Here is an 11,237-nt window from a genome sequence, read left to right as displayed (position 1 = left end):
TCCTCAACCTTTTCTAAATCCAGCTTGAACATCTGGAAATTCACAGTTTATGTAGTGTTGGAGCCTGGCTTGGAGAATTTTGAGCATTACTTTACTAGCGTGTGAGATGAGTGCAATTGTGTGGTAGCTGAACATTCTTTGGCATTGCCTTTCTTTGGGATTGAAATGAAAACTGACCTTTTCCAGTCCTGTGGCCACTGCTGAGTTTTCCAGATTTGCTAGCATATTGAGTACAGCACTTTCACAGCATCATCTTTCAGGATTTGAAATAGCTCACCTGGAATTCCATCACCTCCACTAGCTTTGTCCATAGTGATGCTTCCTAAGGCCCACTTGACTTTGCATTCTAGTATGTCTGGCTCTAGGTGAGTGATCACACCATTGTGGTTATCTGGGTCATGAAGATCTTTTTTGTATCTTTCTTTTGTGTATTATTGCCACCTCCTCTTAGTATTTTCTGCTTCTGTTAGGTCCATACCATTTCTGTCCTTTATTGTGCCCATCTTTGCATGAAATGTTCCCTTGCTATCTCTAATTTTCTTGAAGAGATCTCTAGTCTTTCCCATTATATTATTTTCCTCTATTTCTTTGCACTGATCCCTGAGGGAGGTTTTCTTATCTCTCCTTGCTATTCTTTGGAACTCTTCATTCAAATGGGTATATCTTTCCTTTCTCCTTTGCCTTTAGCTTCTCTTCTTTTCTCAGCTATTTGTAAGGGCTCCTCAGACAACCATTTTTGCCTTTTTGCATTTCTGCTACTTAAGAGAAATAAAAAATGTCTGACTCTTGCAGCCTATTTCCTCCATTTAGGGCCTTACCCTTCTTGAACGTTACCATCTCGCTACCAATGCCTGCAGTCATCTCACCCAGCCACAAGACTCCTTGAGAAACTAAAGTTCAAGATAAGAAGAGATGAACTTCCTGTTTTGGTTGTTGTTAGCATGAAGAAGCTGCCAGACTGGGTGACCAGTGAGAATTTTCATCTTGTGGGTAAGGAGGAACTGGTTTTGCGTTTTTTCCACTGAAAATACAAAATGCTTTGTTTGTGATCTTGAGTCTTAAAAAAATATACTGGCTCTGGAAAGATTTTAAAGGATAGCTCGTTATATGTCCTGTTGCTTTATTTTTTAATTTAAATTTATTTTAAAATTTATTTTTAATTGGAGAATAATTGCTTTACAACATTGTATTGGTTTCTGCCATGCTTTATCTCTTGAAAGATGCTCTAGAAACATTATTTCATATTTATTTTCCCATTTCAGTTTAGTATGTATAGGACATACTAAAATGTTTTTCAAATACTCAAAAGAAATCATGAATTGTGTGTTGAGGGGCTTAAGGAGAACTAAAATAAAAGTTTCAATGAACAGAGTCTGAAGCAAATACTCTTTTCTCTCTATCTCTGTGAAATAAAATGTATTTTTTATAATGGGTCTTGTTTAAAAACAAGCAAACAAAATACTCTGTAAATCAATGTTGCTAGATATGTGAAATAAATCAGACCCAAAGAACAAATACAATATGATCTCACTTAGATGTAGAAACTACGGTAGTCAAATGCATAGAAGCATAGACTGATGTTTTCCAGGGATTGGGGAGGGAGGAAGATGGGAGTGGAAGTTCATAGGGTATAAAGTTTTAGTTACACAAGATGAAAAACTCCAGTAATGTATATACAGCTTAGTGTCTATAGCTAATGATACTGTGTTGTATACTTAAAATTTTCTAAGAAGGTAGATCTTATGTTAAGTTTTATTCACATACACACACACACTCAAATCATAAAGAGGGCAGGAGGATATTTTCAGATATGCTGGATATGTTTATGTCCTTAATGGTAGTGACAGTTTCATATGTATATATTTATTCTAAACTTATCAAGTTATATACATAAAATATGTACTTTTGCATGCTTTTTACATGATGACCATCCCTCAGTAAAGTGGTTAAAAAAAAAAAAGAAATCAACATCACTAGAGGTCTCAGCTCTTCTGAAAAATATTATCACCCTTTTCACACAAGATATTCACTTCAGTTAAACTGGTTTCAAAAGAGTCTTTAAAGATAAAGAATAACGACTAACTAGACTGGGTTTCTCTACGTTGAGAGTTTCTATAGTTTATCTTACAGTAGGCTTTTGGAAGGGAAGAGAAATATAAATAAAAAAGGAAATGAATGTTGAGAGAAGGGAAAGGATCAGGAAATAACAAAGGTAAAGTCCATGGTCTCCAGATCTCCAGAGTTCTAATTATTCCCTCCAGATCCCAAGTGGCCTCATTTATTTATATTCCAAGTTTAGACCTAGGAGACAAGGGGGTTTGGGCTTCCCAAGTGGCATTAGTGGTAAAGAACCTCCCTGCTAGTGCAAGAGACTTAAGAAATGCAGGTTTGACCCCTGGGTTGGGAAGACCTCCTGAAGGAAGGCATGGCAACCCGCTCCAGTGTTCTTGCCTGGAGAATCCCATGGACAGAGGAGCCTGGAGGGCTACAGTCCATAGGGTGGCAAAGAGTCGAACAGTACTGAGCGACGACTACTGCTACTACTAACCTTGCTCCTAGGAGCCATTATGCTATAATCATCCTTGCAGAACCTTGCTTATTTCCCGGAATTGGAGTTGTTGAGTCAAAAACAGGTAGAAATGAAAGGGTTTTGATAAACATCAACCACCTGCCTTCTAAATTTTGTGACCATCCAAAATAAATCCTCATGGGGCTTATTTATCCCAGGAACCCTTGTCACATCCTGCTTGGGAGTGCTTCTAAGGTTGTCATTCCTGGAACCTCGACTGCTATGGGAAGCAGGTGCCTGTTGCTACTCTCTGGTGAGTAGAACAAAGAATTCTCCCCACCCTCCAGTACCCTGGATACCCCAGCTTTGGTTGCTTTCTAGAATTTGGCACTTTCTCCAGAAATTCCTGTGTGTGTGTGCCCTATTCCAAACTCTGATACCGAGTCTCTTAGTTGCTCTCCTCCAAAGCAGAACTGAGACAAAAACTTGGATTTAATTAATTTAGGCTTCCCAGATGGTGCTAGTGGTAAAGAACGTGCCTGCCAATGCAGGAGACATAAGAGATCTGGGTTCGATCCCTCGGTGGGGAAGATCCCCTGGAGAAGGGCATGGCAACCACTCCAGTATTTTTGCCTGAAGAACCTCATGGACAGAGGATCCTGGTGGGCTACGGTCCATAGGGTCCCAAAGAGCCGGACACAACTGAAGCAACTGAGCACAAACAGTTTGGGAAGGAATCCCAGGAAGGCTTTAGGATTCTTTGGGAAGGGAAGCCAAAGAGGGAAGAGAGAAGAGTGGTGGTGAGGGGTCAGCACTGTGAGTAACTGGCACTCCAGTCCTGCTGGGTATCCTTTCTAAGGCACAGTATGTAATGTGCCTTAGAAGGGCAAAGAATCTGGACCAGTTCCCCTCCCGTGCTTCTTGATGCCCTTCACGGGTTGCAGAAAAACATCCTTTTACAGAAAGATACGGTAAGTTATCTGCTTACTGTGCAACCCTTCCTGGGTAGGCTTAGGGGACATGGCAAGCATCTAACATGCTGACTGACCACTATGCGGGTCCAAACTTGGAGGATCATTGCTTAGTATATTATTGTAACTGGAACCTACCCACCCGTCTGCTCTGAGCTTTAGGGACTTCAAGATAATAAAAAATACCACTGGGGGAATCAAACACAGTTTAAGGCTAGGCAGTTTGTAAGCAGTTCTTAGAAGCAAGCACGTGATGGCCATTACTTTATGACAGAAATGAACATATTTTTTCTTTTTGTAAAGATCCAGGTAATCATTATTCTCAGCTTTGGGGGCCATTTTGATCCCTGTCTTAATGCCTCAACTCTGCTTGTTGCTTTATAAAAGCAGCCAGAGTGGGACAGATCTTTTGGAATTTGTCTAGTGGGGTTTTCACAAAACTGCACTGGAAAACCTCATCCCCGCCCACAAAAAAAGTAAATAAATAAATAAAAGCAGCCACCAACCTTTTGTGAACTGATGGGCACTGCTGTGTTCCAATAAATCTTGATTTATAGACATAGGAATGTGAATTTCAGGTAATTTTCATATTCCATGCATGCACTATATTCTCCTTGATTAAAAAAAAAAAAAAAACATTTAAAAACCACTAAAAACTTGGCAACCCACTCTAGTACTCTTGCCTGGAAAATCCCATGGATGGAGGAGCCTGGTGGGCTGCAGTCCATAGGGTCACTAGGAGTCGGACACGACTGAGCGACTTCACTTTCACTTTTCACTTTCATGCATTGGAGAAGGAAATGGCAACCCACTCCAGTGTTCTTGCCTGGAGAATCCCAGGGACGGGGGGAGCCTGGTGGGCTGCTGTCTATGGAGTTGCACAGAGTTGGACATGACTGAAGCGATTTAGCAGCAGCAGCAAAAACAATTCTTAGCTCATGGGCTGCACAAAACCAGGCGGGGGTCTGCATTTGGCCTAAGGCCATAGTTGGCTGACCTCTGCCCTATGGTCATACTTCTTCTTTATGTGTCAAAAAAGTATTCACAAGGAAAATGCAGAGGCTTGAGGGTTTTTTTAGCTGTGCTGGATCTTCGTTACTGCTTGCAGACTACTTTCTAGTTATGGCGCTCAGGCTTCTCATTGCGGGGGCTTGTCTTGTTGTAGAGTACTGGCTCTAGGGTGCACGGGCTTCAGCAGTTGTGACGCACTGGCTTAGTTGCCCCATGGCATGTGGGATCTTCCCAGACCAGAGATCTACCCTATATCCCGCACATTGGCAGGTAGATTCTTGACCACTGAGCCACCTGGGATGCCCAACGAAGTGTCTATAAAAGCCCCAAAATGATGGGATTCCGAGAGCTTCTGGGTTGGTGAACACATGGAGATTTGAGGAAAGTGGTGCCAAGAGGGCGTGGAACCCCCACTCCCTTCCTCATACCTTGCCCAGTGTATGTCTTCCATTTGGCTCTTTCTGAGATATATTCTATGCGTGCATGCCAAGTCATTTCAGTCGTGTCCGATTGTGACCCCACGGACATAACCCACTAGACTCTTCTGTCCATGGGATTCTCCAGGCAAGAATACTGGAGTGGGTTTCCTTGCCCTTTCAAGAATCTTTCCAACCCAGGGGAACCCGCGTCTCTTATGTCTCCTGCATTGGCAGGCGGGTTCTTTACCACTAGTGCCACCTGGGACGCCCAATATCCTTCTACAATAAACTGGTAATCCAGTAAGTAAATGGTTTCTCTGAGTTCTGTGAGCTGCTCTAGCAAATTAATTGAACCCAAAGAGGGAGTCATTGGGACATCCAATCCATAGCCAGTTGGTCAGAAGCCCAGGGGACAACTTGGAATTGTGATGGGCATCTGAAGTCTTTGGGACTGAGCCCTTAACCTGGGATAGCTGATACTCTTTCTGGGGAGTTAGTGCCAGAACTGAGTTGAGAGGGACACATTCGGAGGTTGGGATTGACATGTACACACTACTCTATATAAAATAGGAATTCCCTATTCCAGTGGTTAGGGCTCTGCACTTCCACTGCAGGGATCACAGGTCTGATCTTTGGTTGGAGAACTTAAGATCCCACGTGCCACGCTGCATTACAAAAATAAAAAATAGATAACTAATAAGGACCTATTTTAGGCTTCCCAGGTAGCATTAAAGGTAAAGAATCCACCTTCCAATGCAGGAGACATAAGAGATGTGGGTTTGATTCCTGGGTGGGGAAGATCCTTGGAGGAGGGCATGGCAACCCACTCCAGTATTCTTGCCTGGAGAATCCCGTGGACAGAGAAGCCATGGTGCAACCATGGTGGATCCATAGGGTTGCAAAGAGTTGGGCACAACTGAAGCAACTTAGCATAGCACAAGGACCTATTTTATAGCACAAGAAACTCTTCTCAATACTCTTGTAATGATCTATATGAGAAAAAAAGTCTAAAAAAGAGTGGGGGGGTGGGGAGAGGAAAAAAGAACTGAGTTTAATTATAGGATACCCAGCTGGTGTCAGAGGATTGCTTATTGTTGTGGGAACTCCCATCGTCCCCCACACACACTGGACTTGGGTGTAGAGTCTCTGATAGCTATAATCAGTACTGTGACATTAGTGTTTATAGCCAATCTAGAAGAATCTGCAGTGAAGCTAGCACAAGTATGACTTGACAAGAGGAGACAAAGCCCCCCAGACTGACGCAGGCTTCAGCCAAGCAGAGCCTCAGGGCATCTCCCATCCGCTTTATCTCTGCCCTTATTCTTCTAGGTCTCAGTGTCCTCCTGGCTCTGTCAGGATTGGAAGCAAAGGAGGCTGGAGGTGAGTGTGTTGCTATTGTTCAGTCATATCCTACTCTTTGCGATCCTATGGACCTCAGCACACCAGGCTTCTTTGTCCTTCACTATCATTGCAAATACTTCATACTTCAATGAGAAAAAAGACACCTTGGTTTGTTTTTGTAGTTGCATACATGAACCTCACTTTTCTACACTATTCGCTTGTTGGTTATCCTCCTCGTGTTTCCTTTTTTCCAGCCTTCAGTTGTTGTTTTTCAGTCACTAAATCATGTCTGACGCTTTGCAACCCCATGGACTGCAGCACACCAGGTTTTCCTGTCCTTCACCATCTCCCGTAAGTTGCTCAAACTCATGTGCATTGAGTCACTGATGCCATACAACCATCTCATCCTCTCTCAACACCTTCTCCTCCTGCCCTCAATCTTTCCCAGCATCAGGATCTTTTCTAATGACTCAACTCTTCACATCAGGTGGCCAATGGATTGGAGCTTCCGCTTCAGCATCAGTTCTTCCAGTTAATATTCAGGGTGGATTTCCTTTAGGATTGACTGGTTTGATCTCCTTGCTGTCCCAGGGACTCTCAAGAGTCTTCTCTGGCACCACCAGCCCCCAATACATGTAGCCAAAGAGAGCTTTATTGTTGCAGGGTTTTTTTTTGTTGTTGTTAATTATTCTGGTTAGCTGATTCATATCTGGAATGAGAAGCTGGTTTATTTTTAATCCACTGACTCAGTCAGTCCATCACTGTTTGAGGAAACTAGTCCTTGGGGAAGAGGACCTTGAAAACCAGCATGTGCTGTGCAAAAAGGATGCTAGTGGCCAGAGAGAGCCCTCAGTAAGGAAACATAGGTGCTGAAATCTGGAAGTTCTACTGACGAGCAAAATTGGTATTAGTGGCAGAGGTGGGGAGTGGGTGGGGCATGGTGAGCGTCTATGTTCAGCAGTAGGATGGCTTCCAAAAGGATGCCAATAAGCTATTCCCAAGAGGAGGTTCTTGCGACTGCGGCATCTGGTACATCATAGGTGCTCAATGAATATTTCTTAAATGAAATGAATGAACAAGCGAATGAATGGATTCTATGTTCCTTGCAGTTTCCTGTCCTCCGTGCCCAGAAAATGCTAACTGCCTCAATGGCACCTGCGTTTGCAAAGATGGATTTGAGTCTGTGTCTCTGAGGTGGTACTCGAGGTCCGCTCAGAAATGTGAAGGTAAAGAAGAAGTCCGCATTCATCTTGGCATTTGAAAGGGACCAGGGGCAACCTTCCTAGTCTCAAATACTGTGTCACCTAGTGCTGCTGGTACTGCAATGGTACAATGATATTACAAAGTGGAAAATATCAGGACTGCCTCAATGTCCCCATAGAAGCCCCCAGCCCTTGCCTTCTTTTCACATGCATCCCAATGCTGGCTTAGTGAGCCCTGATATTGGCTTGGTTTTTCTTCAGAGAAAAGTGGAGTTCTCAGGACCCTGGACTCTTAAAGTCTCAAGCACTGGTGATTGGTTTTTTTTTTTTTTTTTTGGAGGGGTGTGTTCTGAGGATTCCACAAGGGCAGGGAGAATTTCTTTTGTTTATCACTCAATACATAGGAAAAAGAACAATATCACATGGCAGATGCCCAAGAAATAAGTGTTCCCTAAAGGAACAAATGAATAAACTCTCTCATCACTCAGCATCTTTCGTGGTGTGGTCCCAACTTAGCTTTTCAGTTTCACTTTTCACTATTCTCATCAGCTCTGGCCAAATCTCTTTTTCATTTCTACAAATTCTAAAGATCAATCTAAATGCCAAGGGCAATACCACTCCTGAATCCTGATTGCTAGAACTGGTTAACTGTTTGATGGCTTTGTTGTGTCAATTCATTAGGTGAAACAGAAAATAGTAGACTATTTAAGATGTATTTATTCCTTTTTAACTTCATTTTACTGTGGCAAATGTATAAATTACAATTTACCATGTGGCTCAGTTGTGTCCAACTCTTTGAGACCCCATGGACTGTAGCCCACCAGGCTCTTCTGTTCATGGGATTTCCCAGGCAAGAGTATTAGAGTGTGTTGCCATTTCTTCCTCCAGGGGATCTTCCTGATCCAGTGATCAAACCCAGGTCTCCTGTCTCCTGCATAGGCAGGCAGATTCTTTACCACTGAGCCACTTGGGAAGCCAGATGTATCTTTCAGTGGTTTTTAATACATTCACATTGTCCTGCAACCTTCTCTACCATCCAACCACAGAACTTTTTCATCTTCTCAAATGGAAACTTTGTACCCATTAAATGCTAAATTCCCATTCCTACTCCTCCCCCAGCCCTTGGCAGCCACCATCCTACTTTCTATCTCTGTTAATTTGACTCCTTTCAGTTCAGTTCAGTTCAGTTCAGTGGCTCAGTCGCATCCGACTCTTTGCAACCCCATGAATCGCAGCACGCCAGGCCTCCCTGTCTATCACCATCTCCCGGAGTTCACTCAAACTCACGTCCATCAAGTCGGTGATCCCATCCAGCCATCTCATCCTCTGTCATCCCCTTCTCCTCCTGCCCCCAATCCCTCCCAGCATCAGAGTCTTTTCCAATGAGTCAACTCTTTGCATGAGGTGGCCAAAGTACTGGAGTTTCAGCTTTAGCATCATTCCTTCCAAAGAACACCCAGGACTGATCTCCTTTAGAATGGACTGGTTGGATCTCCTTGCAGTCCAAGGGACTCTCAAGAGTCTTCTCCAACAGCACAGTTCAAAAGCATCAATTCTTTGGTGCTCAGCTTTCTTGACAGTCCAACTCTCACATCCATACATGACTACTGGAAAAACCATAGCCTTACTAGACCGACCTTTGTTGACTCCTTTAGGGCCCTCCTATAAGTGGAATCATATGATAATGTATTTATTTATTTAAATTGTTTTTTTCAATTATAGTAAAATATGTATAATGCAATTTACCATTTTAATCACTGTTATTCACTGACTACTTTGTTACTGTACTTCACTGTTATTTAGCACATTCATACTGTTGTGCAACCATCGCTGCCTTTTGTCTCCAGAACGTTTTTCATCTTGCAGAACTGAAACTCTTTCCCCGTTAAACACTAACTTCCCTCTTCTCTCCCCCTATCCTCTGGTACCCACCATTCTACATTCTATCTTGGAATCATACAATATTGGATGTATTTTTTTAGATGTTGTATTTTGAAACAGTTTGAGACTTAAAACTGCAAAACAGTGCAATGAATTCTGTAGAGCTTTTACTCAGTTCTCTAAGGTCAGCCAATGATATGACAACCATCATACAGTGAGCAAAATCAGAGGATGAATAATGGGACAATAATATCAACTAGACTAGAGACTTTATACAAGTTTTACCAGTATAAAGTTTTACCCCCTGAAATCCACCCCGCTTTTTTTTTCTGTTCTAAGAGCCATTTCAGTGTCTCATATTGCATTTAGTCATCTCAGTCCTGCCTCATCTAATCTGTGACAGATTCTTAATCCTTCTTTGTCTTCTGTGATCTTGATCCTTTTGATAGGACATCAGAGAAGGCCTTCTGAACTTTATTTCACTCCACAGTGCATCCTAGAAATTACTTTGGCTTTATAAAGTAACTTCAGGAAAATTGTCATCTCTGTATTGAATCATCTTAACCAAGGAGAGATGTTCTGGGTACATTTATAAGTGATGTTGGGTAGTAGAGATCTCATGGGCAAGGGAAAACAATATGGTTTTATGAGAATAAAAAGTGATATTTTCTAATGATATTTTCTCTTGATTCACAGATATTGATGAGTGTGCGAGAGGGCTGGCAAAGTGCAAGAAGAAAGCATATTGCAGAAATGGAATTGGAAATTACTACTGCAGCTGTGTCCCACATTATCCTCTCTTCAACTGGGTGGCTGGTATATTTACAATTAATCATGCAGAATGTTATGGTAAGAATCTCCAGATACTCCAGTAATCAAATACTCCACTATGAAAAAGGAGGCAGGAGAAGATCCCTTGAGAGTTTCACCAATTTCAGGCTAGGGTAACAAGGTAGAGATCTGTCCTGGTCCTCACCCTTCAATCCATTGTTGTCCTTGGTAACCATTTCCTGGGAGATTTCACTCAAGCCCATGGCAATAGCCACCATCTCCAAGTAGATGCCTTTGTTGTTGTAGTTCAGTCATGTCCAACTCTTTGCGACCCCATGGACTGAAGCACACCAGACTTCCCTGTCCATCACTATATCCCTGAGTTTGCTCAAACTTAGGTCCATCGAGTCGGTGATGCCATCCAACCATCTCCTCCTCTGTCATCCCCTTCTCCTCCTGCCTTCAATCTTTCCCAGCATAAGGGTCTTTTCCAATGAGTCAGCATTTCACATCAGGTGGTCAGTGTCACTTAAAATATGATGCTAGGTAGACAACAACTGATCGTTATTATCCCAATTAACACCTGTTTCTTTGGGAAGGGTTTCCCACACCCTAAACATGGTCTTTTTCTGTATACTGCCAAGGCGTCTCATCCTATGTATTAATATGCTGGACTCTTATAATCACTCAATTATTTGCTTGGCAACTTTGCCATAGGCTGCAAACTCCACAAGGGAACATATTTTGTCTCTGTTTTTAAAACCCTGGAGTATAGTTGCTTTACAATGGTGTGTTAGTATCTGCTCTACAATGAAGTGACTCAGCTCTGTGTATACACATATCTGCTTCCTCCCATCGCCCTCCATTCCACCCATCCAGGTTATCGTAGAGTGCTGAGCTGAGCTCCCTGTGGTACTGCAGGTTCCCACCGGCTATCAGTTTTACACATGGCAGTGTATTTAGGTCAGTCCCAGTCTCCCAGTACATCTTTCCCTCTACCCCTTCAGTGCTCACATGTCTGTTCTCTATTTCTGCCCTGCAAACAGATTCATCCATAAGTTTTTCTAGATTCCACATAAATGTGTTAATATACAGTATTTGTTTTTCTCTTTCTGACTTACTTTACTCTGTA

The 11,237-nt window shown here is 42.6% G+C and overlaps 1 protein-coding gene and 1 non-coding gene across 3 annotated transcripts in view; both read left to right on the top strand.

Annotated features, from left to right (window-relative positions):
- Positions 1–919: 919 nt before the first annotated feature.
- LOC102277268 (putative adhesion G protein-coupled receptor E4P) overlaps positions 920–11,237 on the top strand; it is a 37,070-nt gene continuing 26,752 nt past the window's right edge. For both annotated transcript variants that reach the window (XM_070373810.1, XM_005890731.2), the window contains exons 1-5: positions 920–990; positions 2,728–2,822; positions 6,240–6,290; positions 7,361–7,477; positions 10,031–10,183. In XM_070373810.1, coding sequence (XP_070229911.1) covers positions 2,792–2,822; positions 6,240–6,290; positions 7,361–7,477; positions 10,031–10,183 — 352 coding nt within the window. In that variant the 5' untranslated portion in view covers positions 920–990; positions 2,728–2,791. The remainder of the gene's footprint in view (positions 991–2,727; positions 2,823–6,239; positions 6,291–7,360; positions 7,478–10,030; positions 10,184–11,237) is intronic.
- On the top strand, positions 3,874–3,938 carry LOC138988682 (U7 small nuclear RNA). Its single transcript, XR_011464949.1, has one exon. It is a non-coding gene; the product is annotated as a U7 small nuclear RNA (small nuclear RNA).

This window comes from Bos mutus, chromosome 7 (assembly GCF_027580195.1).
Source record: "Bos mutus isolate GX-2022 chromosome 7, NWIPB_WYAK_1.1, whole genome shotgun sequence".
In the NCBI taxonomy this organism is placed as follows: domain Eukaryota; kingdom Metazoa; phylum Chordata; class Mammalia; order Artiodactyla; family Bovidae; genus Bos; species Bos mutus.
Note: the sequence above shows the minus strand (reverse complement) of the source record. Positions and strands in the feature narration are given on the sequence as shown.